This window comes from Cuculus canorus, chromosome 3 (assembly GCF_017976375.1).
Source record: "Cuculus canorus isolate bCucCan1 chromosome 3, bCucCan1.pri, whole genome shotgun sequence".
Classification (NCBI taxonomy): Eukaryota; Metazoa; Chordata; class Aves; order Cuculiformes; family Cuculidae; genus Cuculus; species Cuculus canorus.
In genome coordinates this window covers 116,550,197-116,576,502 of record NC_071403.1, presented here as the reverse complement: position 1 = coordinate 116,576,502, position 26,306 = coordinate 116,550,197, and the positions used below count along the sequence as shown (strand labels likewise).

The 26,306-nt window shown below is 44.1% G+C and overlaps 1 protein-coding gene across 2 annotated transcripts in view; it reads left to right on the top strand.

The window, feature by feature from the left end:
* The window catches only part of HS1BP3 (HCLS1 binding protein 3), a 52,049-nt gene that overhangs the window by 5,088 nt on the left and 20,655 nt on the right, over nucleotides 1-26,306 (top strand). For both annotated transcript variants that reach the window (XM_054062947.1, XM_054062949.1), the window contains exons 2-4: nucleotides 1,145-1,310; nucleotides 8,476-8,683; nucleotides 9,870-10,095. In XM_054062947.1, the coding sequence (XP_053918922.1) occupies nucleotides 1,145-1,310; nucleotides 8,476-8,683; nucleotides 9,870-10,095 (600 nt within the window). The remainder of the gene's footprint in view (nucleotides 1-1,144; nucleotides 1,311-8,475; nucleotides 8,684-9,869; nucleotides 10,096-26,306) is intronic.

Sequence of the window (26,306 nt, the reverse complement as noted above, 5' to 3'; positions counted from 1 at the left end):
GAAGCAGATTCTTTATCTCGTTAAATGTACCATTCTCTTGTGCCCATCTGCTCAGTTATACTTTTGATGTGTGAGCACTATAATATGATCCTGCCATTCGTCTTGCAAAAATGTCATAGAACTTGGGTAGGAATCCAGGCGGAAGGTGACACCATGGTTGAGTGGATCTGAAGCTGGCAGGAGAAAAATGTGATGAGTAAAGTGCTGCAGCGCCGTTATTGCCTTTTCCTCCAAGACAAGTCCTGGATGGTTCTGAATGTTGGCAGCTCACAGAGGTTAATCGTAGAATCATAGAATGGTTTGGATTGGAAGGGACCTTAAAGATCATCTAGTTCCAACCCTCTGCCATGGGCAGGGACACCTCCCACTGGACCAGGCTGCTCAAAGTCCCATCTGACCTGCTCTTGGACACTTCGAGGAACAAGGCATCCACAGCTTCCTTGGGCAGCCTGTGCCAGTGCCTTGAAAAGACTGGGACCTCCTTTAACTTGCTCATTCCTGGTAGGTGTTTGTCTAGTTTTTCTCAAGCAGCTCCACAGATGGAAACTGTGGTTGGCCCAGCAGTCTGCTCCAGCAACTTCTCTTTGTATTTCAGGATTTTATCTTGCTCCCTGGTTGGCTCTTACAAAATGCACGTTGTCCCTGCACTCAAGCAAGCTCCTTATTCCTTTTGTGACCTCTTTCAGCTATGATCTCTGCCATTCCTGCAGTGTCCTAAGTCAAAGGAGAGGTGGATGAGACTTGGTGTGAATTGTAGTGAGCAGACCTTTGCTTCAAAACAAGCTGTGATGAGAAATCATGGGGTCTTCTCATCTGCTCTGCTGGGTAGGACAAGCACCTTCAACTCCTGTGAGCAGAGTCCTATTCTGAATAAATCCCTATCTTCTGTTCCCAGAAATGCTTTGTTCTGGCATTTTTTTTCTGAAGTGTCCAGTGGAAGGTGCTTTGGGATAGAACGTAGGAAGCTGGCTGTGTCTGAATTTGTGTTGTTGCAGAGTAGGAACAGCGTTGGGGTGGAGTTTGTCTTGTGCTGTCTTGAAATGGGAGGCACTGGCTTTCGTGAGCTTTGAACTGGATGCTCGGGAAGGGTCAGTTGAAAATCTTCATGCCAGTGCCTGAACTCTGCTTGTATTTTTTCCCCCAGGCAAATTCAGAATACGCACACGGGGCTGGATTTGTCAGTACCAGAATATCAGGAAATCCGTGGGAAAATGATGTCTGGCCATGTAGAGTATCACATCGTCGTTGTTACCCAACTGGCTGCCTTCAAATCAGCAAAGCACAAGCCTGAAGATGTAGTTCAATTTATGGTAAATGTTTAATCATCTCTGTGTTAATGATCACTTTCTTCATCAACTTTGATTATTTAGGTCCTGATGTAGCAGATACTTTGTCATCTCAGCTTCTCTGGATCAAGGTCCTTGGTAGGACAAACAGTGTATCATTTCTGCAGTAGGAGTATTATACATACATTAATTGAATGTTTTGTTCCAGGAGCTCAAAGTGACAATGACTGTTTGTTGTTGCCTTTAAGGCATTTTGGATCAACAAATAGAAAATAATTAAGATTTTTATAAGTCCTGCTACAGTGTGCATATACACAAAATAAATATATGATAGTTTACTTGACTGGAGAGAGAATCATATGGGGGAATATGATGAATTAACCTTGCAATAGGTTATCCTAGACCTATTAGCCTTGGTCTGTTAGTCTTTACATGGTTTTTAAAATCCTTAGTAAGAGAGTTTTACAAGGAAGTTTCCATAGAAAACATTTTTGTATTGTCTTTTTTGTGATACCTGCAAAGTAAAGGTTTGAAAACTTAGCACGTGAGATACATTTCCCCTGTTTTAAGCCACCGATAACACACGCACGCCCACTTGAGCTCTCTCAGCTGGGACTCTCTTTTGAGTCGATGGAAAAAGGTGCACTGGAGTACGTTTCATATTTGCCGAACTACCCCCAAGAAGTGAGTTTCTCTGTCTGTTGACTGTGAAGGGATGCACTGTTGCATGCTGTGAACATGTGCTCTTTTCAGATGTTTTGGGGATAACTGTAATGTCACTGATGTTAGTGCATGGTACGTGGTAGACCATTAGCCCGAGTGTAAGTCGCGCTCCGTAGAAGATAGCTGATAAATGGGTATATACACAGTCTGATTTGCAGATAAAGTCACAGCTGTCAGTGTTGTCAAGAGTTACGTGGTGAGCAGATCTCATGCATCTATTGCACTCCTTGTGCTGTATTTAACATCATGGTAAAAGCAGCAAGGCTGGCATGAGTCTGTTCTGTTCTCCCTGGTCCCTGAATGCTTGTTCTTGCTTCTGCAGTGCTTCCTTCTGCGTGCCAGTGTCACGCAGTGGCTATTCTGTAACCTCAGCTGAGGAACTGGTCCTGGCTAAAAATGGGTATTTGGGGGATTGTTATTTAGTTATATAGGGCAGATAAGAGAAGGGGATATGTCATTGCTTTTTTTTCTGCAGCAGTGCCTGCTTTATTATGTAATATTTCCGTGCAGCTCTGAGCAAGAAAGAACCTGACTAAAACCAAGGTGTTAAACTGGGCAATTGTCATCTAACATTTTGCTTCACTTAAGAAACAGTAGATAAAATCAGCTTGTCTATTCGGAGGAGAAACAGACTTCCTACTGTGGCCCCCCGCTTGCTGAGATTGTCTGTTCCCACACCTGCTCTCTCTAGGAGGATTTTTAGCACTTAGTTGCTCTTCTTAAATGAAATGATCCTTTCTGATTTCTTCTCTGGTCAGGCCTCCTGACATTTCATTCTTCATGAAGAAGAAAATCGGTGTAGTCTGAGAGGAATAACATCCACCTCATCAGATACATTTCTTTTCGCTGACGAAGTCGGACATATCATATACTTCGGTGTCTGAGAGTGATTTAAATCTGTGAGCTGGGGGGTTGAAGGATGGATGCTTTGCATGGATTTGTTGCGATGAGTGCTTTCTGTATGTAGTTCTAGAATGAACAGAGGGATTCACCTGTCCTAACTTAACTCTTTGTATGTTGGGTATTTTAATATGAGCCTGTCTGTGCTTTTATGGTCAATGAGAAGGGGAATGAGGTGACTTATCCTCTGGAGATGCCTCTCTTCTTTGTCTGTAAAGGGAAAGCATTCTGCATTTTAGATAGTTGGGGTGGGGACCGTCACTTCCAAGCACAAATGCTTTAGGCTCAATTGAGTTGCACACAACTCACCGTACAGACCACCAGCAGTGCCCTGGGATTTTCCACTTAGCCTTCAGAAGGTTCTGGGTCTCCCATAGGTCCTGTGTGATATTTCCTTGCCTCACACAAGTCTCTTGGATACTCTAAAGCATCTCAGATCCTAGAATGGCTTGGATTGGAAGGGACCTTAAAGATCATCCGCTCCCAGCCCCTACTTTCAGATGGCTCCCATTAGGCAGAACACTCTGCTCTCTGTGATTAGGTGTCTACATTTGCTGCAGATTTCTAAGCTCCCATCCCAGTCAGTGCAGTACTGTTGAGAAGAACATAGCTGAGCCTGTGTTTTGTGGGAGAATCCACTTTGCGTAGCGTACGTGGCTGGTACCATTTGAGAAAGCCTAAGTCATCCTAGATGTCTGCGTAGGGCTGGCAGATGTGACACAAGATGCAAAATCATGGGCACGGTCCTGGAGCAGAGTGAGGTGAAATACAATACACCATCTCAGGTACCACTAGCTGCCTGTGTTCAGGTGAGTTGATTTTCAGTTACTTCTGGCCGAAATGTAGTGACTATCTCACTGTCAGGAGAGCTGAGACACCTCCTACATTTGGGCAGTTGTCTTAACCTGGAGGTGAATCCCAGCCCTGTGGCTGGTTGGGGATTGCACCCATATTGCTGAGTGTCTCTGTAGTACCTCATTCTCCTGGATGTTATACCAGCGCAAAAAAGAACTGAAACCCTTCCCAGAGAGTTTGCAGGTGAACTGTGAGAGAACCGAGTGGCTGGGGAATTAGCGGAGAAGAATGAGGTTACATTGGGCAGCAGGGCTAACGTGAACAGGAGGGACTGTGTGCCCGTTCTGCCTTCCCAAGCGTGGCAGCAGGATGGGAGAGGGAACTTGTTTTGCTGTTGAAATTATCAAATTTGAGATGTTGGAAGAAAGAGCCAACATCGCAGCGCTGAGCCGACAGGTAAGTTAAAGATGGATAGATGAGGCAGGATTTTCAGTAGCTCTGGTTACATTAATCCTGTCTGGGCCACCTCAGGAGCCAGGTTTGTGTTTCGAGACCCTTTGTGGTTTTTCTTCTTTCCTCCTTCCTCTCTTTCTCTCCCTGATATGTCAGCTAAACCGATTTTCCCTGTCTAGGTGTTCTACTGCCTGCTTCCAGCTGAAGTGGCTGCTCTGCAGACTCTCATGCCCTAGGTGGCAGCAGCGAAACTGTTTTCCTGTTCATTGGGCTGTGAGCAACTGCCGGCAGCGATGTGATTGAGCAGCTTTTGTTTTCCAAATAGCTTCTCTGTATCCCCTGGTAGGCAAGACAAAAGCATCCTCTAAGCTAGCTGTGATCTCTGGGCTGCAATTCACATCACACTGGATCGAGATGCATTAAGGGCCGGTGACCAAAACCAGATGAACAGCAAAAAGAGATTTCAGATCTGACCTGTGGAGTTACTACCCTTTACTGCGAGTGTGAACAATCCAAAGTTCCCTGTTCCTCGGCCATAATGGGACTGTGCAAAATCAGTATCATGGCATTTCCATTGAAGCGCTTGTGAAGCATTAATGGAAGAATAAATTAACTTCTTTGATGACTTTCAGATCTAAATTTTTAGAAACTAGAAGGATTTTTTAAGTAAAAAAAAATTATATTTGTAAAACAAGGGAAATGGGTTGTAGAACCTTGAGGTTATATTTGGTGATTGAAGGAAAACTCAGTTGTATTTCTTTCAAAAGTCAGAATACTCTTGCCCTATTAAAAGAATGAAATTGGTTTTATCTTTGATGCTGCATCAGAGGTATTGCTGCAAAGCCGATATTTAATTATTGCCTGTAGATCTGTCATTTTCTATGAGAAGAAGAAAAGGCTTTGTTTATCTTAAATGCATTTCTTCTAGCCACACCTTACCTATTTTAGCAATTAACTTCTTTCTTCCCGGTCTTATTAAATATCCACCCAGTCTACAGTGCCTTCTCTTTCTATCTGTGCCCAGTTTAATTGCTGCTTTTTTACAAGTTACTTTTATTAGTCAAGTTCATTCTTTTACAAAACTGAACAAATAACTACTGATGTTTGACAGGCACAGCACTTTCTTGGGAGGAATTTTGCTGTAGAACTGTCTTCCTCTCATAAAATGAGGGAGTGTGCGTAAGTACATGGGTGTGTTTTCATCTATGTTTTCATCGTTGCCTGTTTGCATATGTTGCTCTTCTTTCTGTGGGCCTCAAGATCTATGAGCTGGAGTTGGTATTTCCTGACTATACAGGTGTGTTGTGATGATAAATTCCTTCACATTATAACCTCTGTGATACGAGAGCGGAGAAAAATATCCCTGCTCCATGTAGCAGTAGGTTCAGGAGCTGTTAAGAGTTCATGTTGATAAAAAAGAGATATTAGAGTGCTTGCTCTTCTGCTGGGCAAAACAGGTGGGGAGAACAGCGTGTGGTCGTGTAATTAAAATCCACAATAATGCATACCCACGAGGTCACCAAGCAAGATTAATTCTAGTAACAGCTTAAGCTGGGAATCTACAAGTGAAAACGTGATTTGTGCTCTCTACAGAAAGGGATGCTTTTGATTCCTGAATCCAAAGCTGGTGGTTGTATAAAGGACAGTGTTGCTGTACCTTCAGTTTGTGATGGTTTTAAGAAGTGGGCTTTGTAAAAAGAATGTCAGAGTAGCCGTAAGTATTTCATGTAATAGTGCAAAATCAAGTGCAAAATAGTGCAACTTCAGTAGTGCGCGTTGGCTGGCCAAAGGGCTTGCATTAGCTCTATCTGAGAGCTCCATTTCATTGAAATCCTTGCAGTGAATATAAAGCATATGTAGACAAGTTTGAGGTCAGAAATGGGACATTAAAAGGCGCCTAGGGAAAGGAGGCATTAAATCCCATTAATACTGAGCGAGATCAAATTCTCCTACTCACATCTGAGAGTCCCAGGTTCGTATCCTGCAGGCATTCTGATGTGTGTACTTTCATGCATGAAGTTCTCCTGAAGAAGGGGGCAAGGCACATGCATGAGATTTGAGGGATTAGCAGCAAACTTCAGGCTCTCACTTTGAACTTCCCAGTGGTTTTCTTAACCTTCTAGCTATATTTGATCTTATTCCACTTATTTGTTCCTGATGCAAAAAATATTCAAAAGCATCCCTGTCTTTCTTTCAGTTTGATGTTGGATGTTAATTGTTACAGGCAAATAGGGTCTTGACCTGGCAAATATGCACATGCTTTGCCGTATTTGCATGATTGACTCTTTTGAAGTGGAGTAGATTGAGCCTTTGATATTGCGACTTGACAGAACGCCTTGAAGTGCTTGCACTCAGGCTGACTTACAGGTGGTGGGGGTTTTGCTCCACAGTGTTCATGGAGTTCGGTTAGAGGCATAGAGGGGGAGAGGATAATCGTGGGATCAAGACCTAGAGGAATTACAGGCAACAGAAGAAATGTATTTGAATATTAATCAAATTGAACTTTAATAGGAATGATAAAATGTCTTTTAGAGCAGCATTTATTTTTAATCCTGACATTTTGGGCCATAGGATCTTTTCAAAGTGTTTTGAATGGTACCAGGAGAAGCAGAAAATGCCTTTCTCCTGAAAAATTGTCAGAGGACGTCAACCTGAAAGGGTCCAGAATTGTCATGGCACAGCAGTGCTTCCTGACTGGAAAGGGGTGAGAATGCTTTGGGTGATGTGTGGGACTCAGCCTGAGAAAATAGTCTGGCCAATGTTGTGTAAGTTCGCTGCAGTGCTTTTGTGCTGCTGCTTTGAAACAAGGAGAGCCAAGTGTATGCTCGCAGCTCAAAAAGCTGATGGTATCCTGGCATGCATCAAAAGAAGCATGGCCAGCAGGTAGGGGTAGGTGATTTTGCCCCTCAACTCTGGTGAGACCCCACCCAGAGTTCTGTGTCCAGCTCTGGAGCCTGCAGCACAGGAAACACATGGACTTTTGGGGGCGCAGGTCCAGGAGGTGGCCACAAAAATGGTCAAAGGGATGGAACACCTGTCCTGTGAGGAAGGGCTGAGACAGTTGAGATTGTTCAACCTGGACAAGAGAAGGCTTCGGGGAGACCTTAGAGCAGCCTTTCAATGCTTAAAGGGGGTTTATGAGAAAGATGGAGAAAGACTTGTACTGGGGCCTGTAGTAACAGGACAAGGGACAATGTTTTTAAATTGAAAGAGGGTAGATTTGGATTCAACATAAGGAAGAAAGTTTTTACAAACTTTGCTGAGGAACTGGCACAGGTTGCCCAGAGAAGTTTTGGCTGCCCCCTACCTGCAAGCGTTCAAGGTCAAGTTGGATGTTAGATGTGATTTGCAGCAACCTAATGTAGTGAAGATGTTCCAGTCTATGTCGGAGGGGTTGGACTGGATGAAATTTAAAGGTCCTTTCCAACCCAAGCTATGCTGTGGCTCTGAATGCACTAGTCTGAGGCTGTTGGGTTCAGCTAGTCTTTTACTGCATTTCTAGCACCAAATCCAAGGTAAAGATGAGGGAAGAGGAGCCAGTGGCAGCCAGGGTTTAAGGCAGAGGGAGAGCAGGCAAGGAGCTGCAGTCAGTCCGGCTTGCTGGGACGTAAATGAGGAAGGGCTGAAGGTTTAATATCTTGCCTGTGTCGTAGGTGATTCCAGCAGAGGGCATCCCCACACTGTTGGAAATGAGCTCTCATGGAGTGCTGCAGGCTTTTGGGAAGCATATTAGTATGCTTTGGATATAGCGTTATCACACTTTGTATGCTCTGTCGCCTGTTACGGTTGGTGGTGTTGTTCAAAGCCCACGCAGATTCACAAAGGCTCAATTAGTGATAGGATGCGAGGGCGTGCATTTATTTTAGGTTCAATGGTGTAATTAGACATAAATTGAGATTTATGAATAATTTACACAGTTTGATAGGGGAGGAATGAAAATTAAGTGAGGAAAGAAAAAAGTTCGTGTATCTCAGTTCAGTGTACTTTCTACATATTTTAAAGCTGTTTCAACATAGTCTTGTTGATTGGTTGCTGTTTGTAATGTCTTGTCAGACAAACGGATGCTGGGTATGTGGCAGTGAACTTCAATTCCATTAGGGAGCAGATTTTAGTAACAGAATTAAAAGACCAGCAACAGTGCTTGGGGATTCACTGTGCAGACAGCAGGCTTTCGCTAGGCTATATGCAAAGCTCCTTGGTAATACATGTTTTTCCACTTCAGTGTCGAGGGTTAATGTTTCACCACACTTAAACTTCTGCTTTGCTGCTCCTGTCTCCTCTGTAAAGAAGCTTACCCTGTCAGTGTGTTTCATTGCAGGTGTCCAAGAAGTACAGCGAGATAGAGGAGCTCTATCAGAAACTGGCAGCACGATATCCGCAGGTTTCTCTTCCACTCTTGCCTAGAAAAGTTCTCTTCGTGGGGGAATCCGACATCTGCGAACGAAGAGCTATGTTCAATGATATCATGAAATTCATCTCAAAAAACGAGGACCTAGCAACGAGTCCTGAGTTACTGGAATTTTTAGGTAACGAAAAGATGTGAGTGTCCCCTTTCCCATGAATGTGCTTGTTAAAAGCACGATTAAGCTTTTCGCTCGGGTAGCCAGAAACTAGAGAATGCCAGAATAAAGGCTGTCACTGAAAATACTACCTTGTGCATCTCAGGGGTGTTTAGGGAGACTCATGGTAAAAAACAGATGACTGTGGGGATAAGATAAGCAGCATCCTAAGATCCACCGCCTACCGTGACCAGCACTTTCTTGCCTGTAAGGAAAGGGGAGCATAAGACCAGTTGCTCAGTGTAGGCATCCACATTTAGTCCATGAAATCTGCCCTGGGTGATTTGGCAGATGCAAGCCTGAAGACCTGCATAAGATGAGTCTCCCACGCCATGTTACTTTAACAGTTAAAAGGATGAAAGCATGAATTTTATCCATCATGGTTCTCACTAGCCTATTTTTAGCAAGTGTCATTATTTTAAATTGCTTTCCTAAACATTCAGCGATTGCACAGCAAGGAAGAGTTCTCTGCTCCTTCTCCTGGGCTTTGCATCTAACAAGTATGGTGAGAAGACTTGGTCAAAGCACGTTTCAGTTTGCTGAATTTGCTCACTTGGATGGATCTTGCATACTGAAGGGAGTTAGAACTTCAGGCTTCATTTCTAAGTGTAAATTGAAGAGCTGCTGTGGAAAATTTTTTATGCTGTCCAGTGCTATAATTTTAGCCCAAATGAATTCAATTAGTAATGCAAAGTGGACTTTATTTCAACTAACTATGTGAAAGTTAGCTACGTACATATAAGCAGAGTATGACCTTATTGTAGCCAGTGGAAGGAAATACGCACTTCAGAGGGAAACTCCTTCTCAGACAAATCTATTTGGATGGAATGAAACACCACGTGGAAATTCTGTTGTTTCGATTGTCTATAGAGAACTTAAATAAGCAGATTAAATATATGCTGCTATGTCTGAGATAAAAATAATTTCCTCTGTCTTTCTGTACTTAACTACTTTAAATCAGTAAACGCATCAGACACATAATGACACAGCAGTGGATAGAAAGGACAGTCAGTGATGTTGAAGGAGTTTCACAAAAGGTGGTGGAGTCCTTCATTCCCCCCAAAAAAAACATCAGGAACAGGTGCAAAGTATTAAATAAAACATAGTTAGTATCTTGTGTTCTCAGTTTTGTGTCTGCTATGGTATTTTGCAGGAACAAAATCTACTGCTACTACTGCCATTGACATCAAGGGTAAAAACATTCCTGATAATGAGAAAGAAGACGAAGAGAATGAGGCATTGGATTTTTTCGAGGAGGAGAAGACACCTGACTTAATCTCACAGTTTTCGTCAGTGGAAGATGCCAAAAAAGCGGAGAAAAAAGAGGAGGAAGAGGAGGAGGAAGAGGAAGAAGATTTAGACCCTCTTGGTCTAATAAGGTGTGGCTGGTAGTGCCTTTGTTATTTAGTTATTAGCTTAGTTTTCTAAACAATCCAAACTGTTCTCTGTCACTGTCCTCTCCTCCCATCATTTTTTAGCGTCAGTGACTTCAGCTGAATTCCACAGAGGAGGAGAGGCCTCTGCGGTTCATGAAGGAGGTGTCTCAGTAGAGAGAAGAGACTTTGTAGTAACTTTTTAGTGCATTCCTTGGGAAATCCAAGTGACAGTGGGACACTGTGAATGCCTTGGCAATAGTCTCAGCTGCAGCAGGCACCTTACTGGAGCCTGCAGGGTGCCACCACAAAACATAAAGCCACCAGGGTCCATTGGTTGCACTGCTCTGGGCTACACTGGTGTTTACAGTGTCTAGAACTGCTTCTGAGCTCCTTGTGTCTACAGGAAGGTAGAGTTACAGTAATGTAAAGAACAAAAGAGCCAACATTTCAATCATGATGTTCACAAACAGGTTTTTCTTTCCTTCTTGCTTGTCTGAAGGTGTCACATGCTGAATGCCACTCAGGCATAAGCAATAACAGCTTGTGAAACAATAATTGAATCAATGCTTGCTGATGTTGGTATCCTGGTTCACTTACCTGTCCAGTAATTTTCAGACAGTTAAGTTCTTCCCTTGAAGATGGAATTTGTCACTTAATTCCCCAAACATTTCTAACTACTGAAGCCTAGAAGCAAGTTAGTTTCTCAGTGGCTGGGATCATGAGTAATGACTACTTCTTGTTAGGGTCTCTCAGGTTTTAGGTGCCGAAGTAGAAAAGGTTTGGCTGCTCTTGATCGTCAGTAAGCACCAGCTGACTCAAATGAATTTTTTCAGCCAGCCACGGTCTACTGTTCTTTGTCTGGGACCCAGACAATGCTTTCAAAGTGCTTTTTCACAGCAATGGGCTGTAACTGATAGTAACAAGCCAGAGCCCTCTCTTGATGTTTCCCAATTACCTTGAATCATTTCCAAGGGGATCATTCACTCCAGGCTCTAAGCCGGGCTCTCCCACGCTAAGCCGGGTCAACTGCAATAACTAATACTGGAAGCACCGTTTAGACTTTGCTTCTGCTATTGTAATCGTATGTAATTGTTGATGTCCAGATATCATCCTTTTTACTTGAAGTATTTAATCCTTTACATATCACCAGAAAACTTTAAATATTAATCTTTTGACAAAGCACATAGTTGATTACTCAGCACCAAAATTATTCTTTTGTTGAAGAAGAGTATGAGAAAGTTAAGTAATTATTTACAATGAAAAGTTAGATAAAGCAATACTTCCCATGAAATGGTCCTTAGTTGGTGAGTTTACAAAAGCAGCAGTCCTTTTTTGGATAGGAAAATGATCTATTGGGTTAGCAAATGCGATGTTGTATTTTCCAACTTACAACAAGTATAAGCTGTAAAGAACTTGCTGTGCCAAAGCAAGCAAGAAGTTTGCTTTCCTGCTCTGCACGGTTTGACATAGCATTTGAAAATCTTGATTATTTTGGTCTTTTAATGCATTGAAGGATGACAAGATCTGGTATTTAATCCTTATTTAGTTTATTGCTTCCATTCCTTTTGAGAGCAGAATTCTTACTGAAGCAGAATAACTTCATTTGTGTAAGAAGTATGTGCTTTACGGGTGCAGAGGTGCAGCATGAGATGTTATGCAAGAAGATGTTTTTCACTCAAATGCAATGGTTGGCTCTATAAAATAAATCTCCATATGTATTTATTAGTATTATGTTTATGAATCTCATATGTACAGTGTTGAGGCAGAAACATGAAAGTGGAAATGAGAATCCTGGTCGTCTCTGTTCTGTAACTCAACCTGCTTCCATGGAAGATAATTTCAGTTCACATCCATGGAGATTGGACACAAGCATCATATCCCAGCTTTGTGTATGGATTACTAGGTGTCTAAAGGCCAAAGGCAGGAGCCAGGCTGTCAGTGGATGGGCATTTCTTGGGTGACTATTTCAGGATATCTGCTATGCCCATTTAAAATGTTAGGTGCTTCCATGTTTTGAAGAGGGAGCTTGCAGCTTTAGTGCTTCAGGTGTGCTTGAAGTTTCTTTGGGATGGGAGTGAATAAAAAAGGAAGTGATGCAGACTGGATAAATATGTTTAGTAGTAAACTGCTCCTTAATGCATAATAAATTCAGGTTGAAAAAAAATATATATATTCATGACCCTTTACCCTGTGAAAAACCTTTGAAAAGATGTAAAGTCAGCACTGAAACAAGCCAGTCCATTCCAAGCAGCATCAGTGGCCAGAGTGTTTTGAGCAGCAGAGCTCTAACCTAAATTGTATCATGTGTTTGGCATAATCTTACAGTTTTGTTTTGGGTTTTTTTTCTCTTTCTGAATGAGGATGAAACTGCTGCAGTAGCCCAGGCCTCCATATGTTGTTAGCACGCTTCATTTGGTTACAACTTTTCTTTCTGGGCCAGAAGGCTGTGACTTGGATTTGGCCCAGCCCTGCTGCTGTGCTGCTGAACCACCAGCTATCCAATTAAATGGACTGGCTTCAGGGGTAAAATGCTAAACTATGGTCTTTTTTTTCTGGTTTTGTGTTGCTGGTGATCATCCAGGTGGAAGCTCATAATGGTCTGATTCCTTTTGCCTGGAGGAGACGTCCCAGTTGTGCTGGTTCTCTTCCTTGCATTCAAGGCTACGTCTGAGTGGCTCTTTCATGTCTGGTGAGCGACTTGCTCACCAATTCCGCTCTTCAGTTTTTGTGGATATAGCCTTGTATTTCTCTGCTCTATGATTCTCATACCCCAAAGCTTTCTTGCTGTGTTAGCAGGGTGATCTTGGGCCATGCCTGGGATTCTTAACAACAGAAAGACTGTTTTTTTTCTTGTCCAAATCAGAAGCCTTTCAAAATCCACAGTGCGTATTTGTAATGAAGTTTTCAGCTTTTAAGACCCCACTGCCTTTTTTATTTTACCCGGGCCTAGTTCTTCCTAGAATAAGAAATGCTCAAAATTAGGTTATGTTTGTGGGATGCATTATTGAAATTCATTTGAAATACGTTTCCAAAATGTATGTGTTTTCTCCTCTTTTCCCACTGCTCTAGTTTTAAGTGTTGTCATTCCCAGGTATTGTCACCGGTTACTCTGCCAGTTTTCCTGGACATTTGTAGAAATCCTCTCAGCTTTGGACAGAAAATACAGGTCTCGTAGGAACAAGCACTCCTAGTACTGAGCAAGGTGGTCCTTTGACTCTAGCTGTGCAGCAGAGAATGAATATAATGTACTCACTTTCGTAGCAGTGGCACATTTCTGTTTCATTTTTCTTGGCAGTGCAAGTGCTTCGTAAATCTTGTAAGACTTGTGAATCACAGGGCTCTCATTTTTTTCAAGTTTTAAGCCATGATCATTAGAATATCCCTTTGATAAAATGCTTTAATTCCGTTACAAGTGGGAAATCAGATATGTATTTTACTACACATTGTCAGGCTAATATTACATATTGATTTATCTTTGACTCTGTTGTTCTTCTTAAAGTGAGCACAAGACCACTCTTTATCACTCTTCTCTAAATCTATCTATCTCAGCATTTGCATAAACATATTTAAGTGATCGGTAGGTTACCGTGGTGCTTTGACAATACCTGAGTTTTCCGAGGTGCAGTGTCTTTTAGCAGTGCTGTCTTTTAAAGGATTTTCCTGGTAGATTGGAAAATACTACCTTGTGGCTAGTCACAGTTGCAGGGGTTGCTCCAGTGGGAATGCCTTCAGGAGTGAAGGGTGTTGGGGTTGTTCAGCCTGGAGAAGAGAAGGCTCCAGGGAGGCCTTTTTGCAGCCTTCTAGTACCTGAAGGGGCCACAGGAAAGCTGGGGAGGGACTTTTTACAAGGGCATGGAGTGACAGGACGAGGGGGAATGGCTTTAAATTGGAAGGGAGAAGATTAATATTAGATACAAGGAAGAAATTCTTCACTGTGAGGCCCTGGCCTAGGTTGCCCAGGGAGGTTGTGGATGCCTCGTTCCTGGAAGTGTCCAAGAGCAGGTTGAATGGGACTTGGAGCAGCCTGGTCCAGTGGGAGGTGCCCCTGCCCATGGCAGGGGCATTGGTACTCGATGATCTTTAAGGTCCTTTTCAACCTTTCTGTGCTTCTATGACTCTGTGAAAGAAACAAGAATACTGAATCCAAAAGAGGCTAATTCTGTGAAGGGAAAGGCATGGAAGACAGCCACAGGATGGAGAAGCTCTTCACTTTCAGCTGCGATATTCGTAAAGATACTGCTGAACGTTCTGTGGTGGGAAAAGGTGTCATTTGCCAGTGATTTGAGAATAGATTTGCATGGTGTGAAGAGAGCTGTATGAAGCAGGAATCCTGAGCAGCATCAGTGCTCGTCAGTTCAGCCATGCCGGGGCATATTGGCTGGCTGGGCAGTTCCTGGCTGTGTCTATACCGTTACATTCCCCTGTCCCTCAGACTGCATTTGCTACATCCAGAATTCCCACTGGAAATAGCTGCTGACCTGTGCTGCTTCCTGGGCAGGCAGTAATGTGGTTTAGGAGAAGGCAAGTTGTCCCAAGCCAGGGGAGCGCCAGCGACTGTCCTAACAGTGGAATTGTTGAACTGAGCTCCTATTTTCAGACCGAAGATGTAAAGGAGTTGCTAAAAAATATGGAATGGCTGTGAGCTGCTCTGCACACAGGGATTAGCTTTCTGCCTGCTGCTGTGTTTGCTCCCATTCCGCCCCAAGGGCTCCTTAGGGTTTTGCTCCCATTCTGCCCCAAGGGCTCCTTAGGGTTTTGCCTTCTGTAGGGAATTTTGGTTAAAGTGTGCAGCAGCCCTGTGCTTGCATTTCTCCAGCTGCAATTAACTTGAGAGGTAATATTCACTTACCAGCTTGGGAGAACCCACCTTTTCCTGTCCTTTTCTTTTCTGCCTCCATCAGTTTTCCACAGCCCTTGCAGGAGCCTCTACTCCACAGACAGTTCTCTCCCTTCTGTCCTTCTTCCTTTACCTCTCTAAATCTTTCAGTGACAGCACATCCTCCCTCAGCCTTAGGTTTTTCCTGGCAAACTGCATAGAGCCCAGAGGCAGGTATTCCCCAGGCAAAAGCTTTTCTGTCTCCTCACAAGTCCTAGAGAGTTTCTGTTTCCATCTCTACCGTTGCTATTGTTCAGCAGATTTCCCCTCCTGACATCTCCCCATCCAAATTTGTGCCTTCACAGAGCAATAAAGGGGCATGGCTGTGTGGAAGCTTTGTGTTTCTTGTTTTTTAAATGCAGATGCAGCTGACTCCTGACAATAGTTAGGAAGGGGTGGGGTGGGTGAGAGATGACCTTTTGAGGGCCTTCTGCCAAAGGTTTTTAAAAGCCTTGTAGCTAGTTGCTGCTGGGGTCAAGCTCAACCACCCCTGGTGCCATAGATCTGCCATTTCTCAGTTTATTTGGGAAGGAGATTATTAAAGGACTCAGGTTTTTTTTTAGCTGGACAATGGATTTGAGCAAGAGATTGGCAGGAAAGGAGCAGCCAGGCAGCCAGCCCTGGCCTTGCCGGAGCCCCACAGAGTCAGACAGGCTGCAGGAGGAGGTAGATTGATGCACAAGCCAGCAGTTGTTTCTGGGTTTTGTCCTGCACCTTCATGTCTGCAGCCCCAGAATGGCAGCCAGGCTAGAGTTCGAGTCCAGAGCTGTTCATCCCAGTGCTTCCTTTCCTTTTCTTCCGTGTGGTGGCAGAATAGCCTAGGATCACCTCAACCTTTTGTCTTTGGGGGGGAAATGAGTGACAACCTTGCATTGTGCTTTGTCTGCAAGAAGTCTTAGACTGCTGGGAGTGGCTGCCAAAAAGACAGAAATTGGCCTAAGGGGAGTCCTGCATTTAGCATCTTTCTAAGTGGTTTTATTGATGAAGTGCCCAGGGCTGTAATTGGTGAGGGCAGCGTGCTTGCTGGTGGATTTTCACCTCTGAGGAAGGGAATTCTTTCAGGCTTGAGCTGTGTCATGGCACAGCTGCTGTTTGCTGGACGGACAGTCTGGAGCAAACTTGTCAAAATGTGTATTCAGCTGCTGTGCCTTCTGGCCCATGGTTGGCAGGGTTGTACTCCTGCTGCTTCTCAGGATGCCGCTCCTCAGGCATCCTCCTACTCATCAGCGACTCACAAATTCACAACTGCCTTTAGGTCCAGCCAGGTACGTGCGCGGCTTCCCCTCTGAATCCAGTGGGGTTCATCTGGAGCAGACACTTGTCTGTCTGTCCTGATGTGCTAAGAGAGAGTGTGAAGGTGACAAAACATCAAAGAAGAGAGAAGAGATAGGTTATTTTTTAATGAAATTCAGATAGTTAAAACAATGAACAAGAATGAAAAGAGAGTGCTTTGTTTTCCTGGCAGCGTGTGTGTCCGTGCCCACAGCTGTGAAGCCTTCAGAGCTTTAAACAGGCAGATCTTTATTTTCTCTCAGTTGTTGAATCACAAGCTTAGGTTGCAAGGCATGCTCGACTATCACTTTGCCAAGTGACACAAGTATTTGTCGCGATTCCAATCCAGCTGCTGTCAGATTGGCCACTTGCAAAATCCCAGTAAACAACCCCACTGCTCTTCTACTGAAACATTTCTGACAGTTGAAATTTTTCTGAAAACCAAGGACACGGCCTGATACAGTGTGCTTCCCCATCAAAGAGAGGAAAAAGAAGAGAACGCAGCAAAAAGTCTGCATTATCTATGCAGCTAAAGCATAAGCCTCACTTACATTTCATGAATTGTCTGTTCTCAACCCTTTTGGGGAGCAACCTTATAGCCTCTCCTTGGAAGTGTTTTAACCGAGTGACGAAGGGATAAGGCAGAATAGCATGGATTGTGGGAATTCTGTCCCCCCAGTTTGTCTGGCCTGGACTTTTTTATGTTTATAGGTGCTTTGTGAGTGTTGTTTTCTTATGCAGTGGGCTTTCCTTTCCCTCTGCCACCATTCCCATCTCGCGAGTACAGCTTCCCATGTTTCTTTAATGCAAATCTTACTGTCCTCCCACAGATAAAAGGTTGAAAGTATGATTGAAAGAAAACCATAGAAAATGAAACCATGTTTAGCTATTGAATCTCACAGAATCATCGGTATTGATTCTTTGTTGTCTTCTGAGGGGAAAAAACATATTTTCTTGGAATATATTTTCCCTGGAAGAACCACACCAAGGTCTGTGTGGCTCCAAGTGGTGAAACTGAGAACCTTTTCTAGCTGTACTTTCCAACCAGGTGAATTGAGCTGGATTTATGGAGGCATCAGCCTTCTGTAGTAGTGCTAACTAAAATAAGTGCACTCAGGAAAACCAGGTGGGTTTTGTACTCCTGGGCTTAAAAGTGGCATCTGTTACATCCATGAGCATTCCTTCAGGAGAGCACGTTTGACAGGTGATTGCAAAAACCCTCCTGCTGTGTCCGCTTGTGACAGTCAGAAGGGATTGTACCTTGGGATCAGAGCTGGGATGCTCAGACGGTCGGGGAGGTTTGGAGAGGAGGGGATGCATAACTTACAGATCTAAAGTTGTCTGCTCTGTGTTTTCTTTTATTCTGGAAGTAGTCACTTCTCTGACCTAAAGAAAAGTTGTGAGCCTCCTCCCTCGTGCCAGCATTGTCCTTATCTGCATTTGTATTTCCTGGTCTGGTGTTGGATTTTTGGTTCCATAGGATTATGCAGGCATTATTTCCCCAGGTTTTATCTTGCATGTTGAAGCAATTTCCTTGGTTAAACTTCAGTGGAGAGTTTCTGTCGTGGCTGGCTTGAGCAATTCCATTACATACAGTGCAGCTGCAACATAAGGATCCTTTGGGAAGGAGTTCAAGTAATTATTTTAATATGCTTCATTTTCTTTCTGATTAGAATACTGTATATACTTTAATGGGTTTTATAAATAGTAAAATTGTGTTTATACTATCATCCTAAACCCAAAGGACTGCAAATAACCCTGTGGTCTGTGTAGTGTTACGGTTGCGCACGCCATCCGGCCCTGTTTTCAAGCAGAACACAAATGTAACTGCACCTGGGGTAAAATGCAGCAAGAGCTAAACACCTTAGTGCAACACTTCATTGCAGCATCAGGCAGTAAGGGGAGAACATGTAATTCAACTGGAATTGCAGGGGGAATTGCACCAATGTAAATGTAAATACGCAGCTTGGAATTTGACCAGCTTGCTGAAGCAGAAATGCCTGCTTTTAAGAATGATGTCACGAGCTTTTAATGGACCTGGTTCATTGTTTACAATGCATTAAAGCAGTAAAACTTACCACACACTTTTCTGTATATAGGAGAATTGTGCAGCCAAGTAATGTCAGGGAACTGGAACGAAATACCATTGCCACTAGCTGGCACCAGCTTTCAAATAATTCCCTTAGTCCTCTGAGTGAACTCTCAGCTTTTGATTTTCCCATCCTGTTTAACAGCAGTGTGCGGTCATTTGTAGCAGTGCAGAACTAAACAGCCATGAAGGCGTGCAGAAGCTGCCGTGAGCCATTCTGCAGATGCACTAAGCAGGTCCTTACTTAACTGTTTTGTAGGAGGCAGGAGATCCTTTAGAAGGGGTATAGGATAAATTTACAACCACACAGAATCAAAAGTGTATTTTATTTTTACTTCTGCTTTGAAAGAGGATGGAACATGTTTAAATCTGCCCAATTACATCATGTTTTGTTTCATGGACTTCACAATAATAGGATGACTCAAGTCCTTAATTAGAATAAAAAAGCATTACCTCATCGATTAGCCTGCTCCTTTCACCAAGGCACGGGAAATGTTTAATCGACAGATGCAGGGAACTGCTTGCAGATGAGGCAGACTGCTAATGAGGGATGGATTCAGAGCTGCCCTGTTGCTCTTCTGTTCACCAAATATTATCAGAACTGTTTGCTCTAGAAGAAGCTGTCTATGGGGTGAATGTATGCTCGGTTTAAATTGAGATAGGAGACTTGCTTTGCCTTTCGTCTGATGCTGTCAAGTTCCTAATTCAGCAAATTTATTAAAACCATTGTTCCCTTTTCCCCATGGATCTGCTGCAGATTTTCTGTCTTACTTTCAAAGGATCAAAGAAGTGGCTCTTGGAAAACCATTTTCGGAAGTGATCTGTAAAACTTTGCCAAGAATGCATGAATTATCCATTGTAACTATGAGCTGCTACTAATTAATACTAATTAATACACCTGGGGATCACATCTATCGCTCTTGCCCCTTGCAGCAGTTGGCCAGATCGGGAATCATCTGAAGTGCGAGCAAATGGAAGAATGTCTTTAAGGACAGACACACAGCTGGGACTCGGCAGCTCTTCATTCTGCATTTCAGTTTCTCGGGTCACAACACAGTACTTAAAAGTTATATCTTTACCTTGTCCCTTTGGCAAAAGGAATCAAACTGATTTTATAGGTCTGCCTGGGGAAAAGTTTCCGTTTACACAGAATTTCCGCATTCAGATTGTGGTTAATGACAATTGTCATTGAAGTGAAAGAAATGCTTTCTATTACCTTCCATAAATTTTGGATAAGACTCAAAACCTTTCTCTCCATATTGCCTGAGATGCTCAATCATGTCCAGATCATAAGGGGGAGGAAGATTTATCACCACAGGGAAATGCACAGGAGTGGGAGGTGATTTGACTGTGGCTAAACTAGTAAATGAGAGCAGACTGGAATCATAGTCTTGCTCTGTGCCAAGTAGGATGAAGTATCTCCTGTCCAACAGCTAAATCTCCTTGCTCCCCAGAGCAAGCTGGGCACATCCAGAAGAAAGGGCCCTGAGCTTGTGCTGATCACTAAACTATGTCCCAAACATCATTTGGGAAAGCAGTAATTAGGCTGGGCTGAATTTGTGCCAGGGAGCATGTTAAAAACTCTCAAGACAGATACTGTGTGGTGTTCTCTCAGCCCTAGACCTGACAGTCAATTTGCTAGTGTAGATGTGACTTTTCGTTGTCAACAGGACAGCTTGAAGAAGGTGTACATTTAGGACTCAGGATTTGAGCCGTTGAGGATTTGTCACGAGTCTTTTCTTGGTGCATGTGATGCCTGGCACTTAAGGATGCTCTGTCAGCATAAAAGACCAAAGGCATTTTGCAGCGAAGTGTATGTGGCTGCTGTGGCTCCTGCCAGCTGGAGCTCTTGATGAGAGTGGACACAGCTCAGGAACTAGGCCAGAACTGGATGGGTGCAGCCAGCCTGCTTCGAAGTATGGTGAAGTTCAGCCATGTGAGTGTGTCAGTTGGCTAGGAGAAGGTCTTGACTTGAGTTTTTGCTGGTGTAAGCTCTTTTCTGAGGTCTCCTCTCTGAACCATGATCTTCTGTAATAACCACTATGTGTTTGGCACAATGCAGAAATTGGTCAGAGTGGCTTGGATGGAATATTTCCAGACTTCACTCTGCCTTGCTTTATTGCTTTTTTTTTTGTCTGTAATGGCATCCGAGGCTTTCTTGAAGGCATCATTAAACACAAAACACAGTGTCATACCCTCAAAACCACCTTACAACATTATCTAAACCCATTTGCTAAAGATGTCTCATTTTTCATCTGTGTGATGGGTTATCTGCCGGCATAGACTGTTGCTCTGTATAACAGTCTTGTCCTGGAAACTTGTTTCCATGTCATCCATCTTTCTCATCTTGGCTATGAGTGACAAAGCCATGGCCCCAATTGTTCCTATAATATGAAATAAAGCTAATGCGTTCTCAAGAGGCTCCTAAGGGCTAACCCTCACCTCCTCCCTCAGGGGCTTACAACAAACCCTGACCTCACTGGAGCTGTTTTTATTTGTTCAGTGGTGCTGCCAAGAGACAAGGGCAGTGCCACACAATGCAGGATGTTCAAATGGGAAGGAGAAGCGCGTGGTCCAGAGCTGCTGGCCAGGGTCTCAGGGTTTCAGTTCTTAATTTTGAAGACATCCTTTTTAGGCTGCAGACAGCTCACTTCTCATTTTCAAGACCACATTTCATTCCTGATCTGTAAAATAAGAGTGCTGGAATGCTCTGCCATGTAGAGGTGCAAAGAGAATGAATTCTGGAAGGCTAAGAGGTGTTTAGGTGCTATCCAAATGTTAAGACTCTTGGCCATAAGCATTGTTTTAGTTGGCCTTGGAGGTGGTGGGAGATGTGACACAGCCTATTGTATCCCTTACCTTTGTGGAGGAACTTGCTTGGTCTGCCATTTGTTTGCCAGCTGTTGGCAGCACAGCACCATTGTTCGCAGAATGGGAGCCGTTGTGGTGGTGTTGTGTGCTACAAGAGGTATGCTTCTGATGGATATTATGAAGGATGCCAAGGTATCCTTAAATGCTGCAGACAGCAGGGCCAAGGGTGGTCTCCTGTCTGCTCTCTGCTTATCTGTTCTTCCTGGAAGGATCATAGAATCATAGAATGGTTTGGGTTGGAAGGGACCTTAAAGCCTATCCAGTTCCAACCCCCCTGCCATGGGCAGGGCCACCTCCCACGGGATCAGGCTGCCCAAGGCCCCATCCAGCCTGTCCTTGAACACCTCCAGGGATAGGGCAGCCACAGCTTCCCTGGGCAACCTGTACCAGGGCCTCACCACCCTAATTGTGAAGAATTTCCTCCTTATGTCTAGTCTAAATCTTCTCCTCTCCAATTTATAGCCATTCCCCCTAGTCCTGTCACTGCCTGCCTTTGTATGGATCTGGAACTCAAGACGCGTTGCAGAGGCTGCTTCCAAAAGGTGACATGGAGAAGACTGCATCAAATTTGTCTCCATGTAGAATCTCATCAAACTTTACTCCTTTGAACACCACCGCCTGTCTTTGTTCTGTGCACAGCATGTCATAAGCACCCTTTGTTTCAGGCTGTGACTTTGCAGAGGTCTAGCACAACCCTCACATTATTTCAAGCACTTTGAACTGAAAAATCCAAAGCAGAATAAATAATAGTTCCAGGACACCACATAGAACAAAGGAAGACCAAGGACAAGTGTTGTATAGTATGGACACAATCCTGCCACAGTCCTCTTGTTTGAGGGGGGAGGTGTGCTTCCTTCTATGCTCATGGCACTTCTGCTGTGGAATTCTGCCAGCCGTGGTAAGGTGGGCACCCTCAAAACCCTTCCCATCCTTGGAGAGAATACAGGCAGGTGCCAATGTCCTCTCTTGGGAGTGCAAAGGAAGATGGATAGAGACAGAAGTGATGCCAGGAGCTGCAGAGAGGAACTGGGTGGGCAGAGTGGAGCAGCTTAGTGAGCAGCCCTGTGAATCAGCACCTGGTGTTCTGGATGTGCTTGATGTACTATACATTTACCACCACACTGGACTATTGGTTCTCTGTCCTAGCCACGTGGCATGTGAAAGGTCTGATGTAGCATTTCTCCTTATGGGTTGAGATCCTGAAATATCCCAGGTCTGTGCTTTCTGTCAGAATAATACAATCATAGAATGGTTTGGCTTGAAAGGGACCTTAAAGATCATCCATGGGCAGAGACACCTCCCACTGGGTCAGGCTGCTCAAAGCCCCATCCAACCCGGCCTTGAACACCTCCAGGGATGGGGCAGCCACGACATCTCTGGGAAACCTTTGCCTCTCCAACCTCACAGTAAAAAAAATCTTCCTAATATCTAATCTATATCTTCCCTCTTTCAGCTTCAAACTGTTCCCCCTCATTCCCTCCCTGCACTCCCTGATATAGAGTGCAGTCCTCTCCAGCTTTCTTGGAGGCCCCTTTAGGTACTGTAAGTTGCTCTAAGGTCTCCCTAGAGCCTTCTCTCCTCCAAGCTGAACAACCCCAGCTCTCTCAGCCTGTACTCGTATGGGAGGTGCTCCAGCCCTTGGATCATCTTTGTGGCCCACATTTGTACTCGCTCAAACAGATCCATGTCCTTCCTATGCTGAAATCATCATTCTTTCCTTCATCATTGCCACAGCCACTGTAACACCAGGGACTAGAAGCTTAAAACATTGTGCAGTTATTTGTAATTGCTCCTCCCCTGCTGCCATCAGCATGATTTCATCACTTTTCCACTAGTCCCTCCCAGTGACACAGAGCAGTGATATAATTTCTTCTCCTCCTGTGTATTTTGTGTAACAAAAGATTCCCTCTTTTCCAAACCTCTGTTAATTTCTCACATCTCTCCAACTTAGATGGCTGAATTTCACCAGATTCTCCACTGGGGTAAAATGGTATAACTTTAATACACTTTGAATCCATGTGAGTCAGCAGACTGGCCCGAAGGATCAAGTTACTTGCCCAAGCTCTCACTGTGAGTTAACAGCAGCTAATCCTGGAAAGAGCCTTCCTTGGGCTAATAAAGTGCGATACGCTTGCTGCTTTTTGCATCCACAGGGGCCTGAGGTCTCATATTGTCTGGGATTTGAGAATCTGAGATGGTTACCAGCATTTCTACCTGCAGTCTGTGTTCCCTGATCCATTTTCCATGCCGCATCCCTTGCAGCACATGAATCCAGCCAGCCCCAAGGGGGACGGCTGCCAGTAGCACATCATTAGGTCCCTAAGTAGGAGCAAAGTCTTCAGCGAATCAGTTGGGTGGATCTGCAGGCTCCTGTCGCTTGTGTCGAGTCATAATTCTCCAGGGATATGAGATGCTGGTTGGAGGCCTCACTGAGATCATCCATCTGCCATCTCTGAAGAGTGCTTTGGGAATTGCAAGTGTCGCTCTGGGTGAGCTGAGCTCTGAGAGGTTTTTTTTTTGCCAATAGGACAAGAATTATTTTGGTTATGATTTTAGAACATTGTCACAGCTTTTAAATAACACCAGTGCTGAGCTGGATCTCACGCATGAGCCGGAACACTTATAAGACTACTTATTTCTTCTTCGTTTAGTCACGTGGTTGTGGATTGCTGGCACTTATCAGGTTTCTGCGATTCAGCACCTGACCTGGCTGTGCTCCGCGAAGGGCTCGCAGTGCCTCCCCAGCTGAACCCGTCCCTTCAGCGTGACAGCCAGCTGCTGTGTGCGCTGAGCTCAGTGCTCAGCCCCTAAAATCACTCATGTTGCAAAAGCTTGTGCTCTGAGAAGTCAGGCGAGTTCGCGATAAAAGCATTAAGTAGGAATCCAATTAAAAAAAAAAAACCTCAGAACTATGTTAGCTATTTTTCTGCTTGCAGCAGAAGGAAGCCCCTCGCAGCTGCCACTGCAGAGCCTCAGTGCCTTGCTTAGGAGGGAGAGTTTTGTGTCTTCAGTGCTCCCTGGTGTTACTATTCCTACATTCATGACCTCCAGCAATGTCTGCAACATCAGAAATGGAATAGCTTTGTGCAATACATATATCCGTGGCCTGGGGAATATTTCACTCATAGCAATTTTAACTTACCTCTGTTACAGAAAAAACAACACAGGAAACCTCTAGGCAGGAAAGCTGCATTTTCTTTTTGTGGAAGAGATTTTGATCTTGTGATCAGCGCAGAACATGAGGCTGTGTCTGCAACAGCATTAGCATTTAGCTCTGACAATGTCTCACTGTGTCCTTTGCTATTTTATTTCCTGTGGAGCCATCTCTGTGTTGCGGTGAGAGGTTTGTTTTACCCACGGTGCAGCCAAGAGAAAAATGTGACCTCTGTGAGCAGCGAGATGTGGGAGAGGGAAGACAGTGTGGAACCAGGCTCAGACCCATCTCCCTCCTTGGGCCGTGTGATGGAGCAGTCGAGATCCTGCAGTTTTGAGGCAGTCTGCATCTGAGTGCAAATCCTACTTGGCTGCTGCTGGAATCTGCTCACTGCCTTGGTAACCAGCCCTCCTCTGGCTTTTCATAAGCTCTTTAGATGTGGTATGACAGGTTTGTAAGGCAAAATTTTAGGCTGGAACATCACTTGTAGTTTGCTAAGGGTTTTCTGTAGGTTAGGGTGGGGTTGTGCAGGTACCAGGCAAAAAAAAAGAAGGGTGCCTTTCAGACCAAGTTTTACCCAGGGCCTGTGAGACTAGAAAGGCCAGCTGCAAACATCTTCTCTTGATACATTATCTATTTGAGGCATTTCTCTTCAACAGGCAGATAAAAACTAGACTTGTGCCTGCGGTCGGTGTTCCTGGACCCTCTCTGCTTTTGGATGCAGTGAGGAGGAAACTAATGTGAGGCAGCAGCACAGGGGAAATGGTCTCCTCCTGAGGAACACGACTCGAGGCCAGGAGGCTGTCAGGCGTAGGTGGCAGGAGATGCTGCTGGATGCGATGGCCTTCTGTTTGTGAGGAGGTGAAGATTAGGTAACACAAAATGGAACGTTTGCAAAATAGGTGTGGAACAGTCAGGCTGTCTGTCCCTGGGAGGAGGCACCAAACAGTTGTGAGTCCTGCTGATTTGGCTTTACCAAGGCCTGTATTGACAGAACAAGGGTTTTGAACTGAAAGACGGTAGGTTTAAATTGAACATAAGGAAGAAATTATTTACAGTGAGGGTAGTGAGACGCTGGAACTGATTGTCCTGAGAAATTGTGGATACCCCATCATTGAAAGTGTTCAGGGTCAGGCTGGGTTGGGGTTTGAGTAACCTAATCTAGTGAAAGATGTCACTGTCCATGGCAGGGGAGTTGGACTGGATGGTCTTCAAAGATCCCTTCCAACCCATCCCATTCTGTGAACCTTTAGTTCTGTGGTTTAGAGGTTTAAGCGTCGAATGCCTCTAGAAATAAGGCATCAGCTATCAGTGCTTTTTCAGAAGTTGTTCAAACACATCTCACAAGAAGCTATGGTGCTGGGTTCATGTGTGTTTTTTGGCTTTTTTCACCATTTCAGTGTTGGTGAAACCAATCACTTCTCCAAAACGGTTTCTGTTTACTTGCTTAAGAATTCTAACCGCAACATTGGATACGTTCCCTGTTTGTCAGGCCTTCTTTTTTGTGCTTGTTCCTGAATCGGTTGAGCATTTGGCAGATAATATGCTTACTAGCTAGTTTTTTTCACTCCTTGTTTGTTTCCGCTTGGTTGACTCTGATTGTGAAGCTGCTCAGGACATTTTGTGAACAATGTCTCATCAAGGGACAATGTTGTCAGGTTGATTTCATTGCAGTTGTCATATTTATGTGCTTGTCACACATTTTATTGCTGAGTTATACAGCATGTAAACATCCCTTTGCAGGCACGCAATGTAGTACTTGCTCAAGAAGTTGCTGTCTTTGGAGTTACAGACCTGTAACAATTATTAATTAGTGTAAGAGAATCGATTTTTTTCTTGGAATGTAATTTTTATGGGGTCAAAACATAAAGCAAGGGCCTATTCCTGAAAATAACTCCATTATCTTGAATAGTGACCTTAAAGAAAATAGATGAAGGAATAACATATGGCAG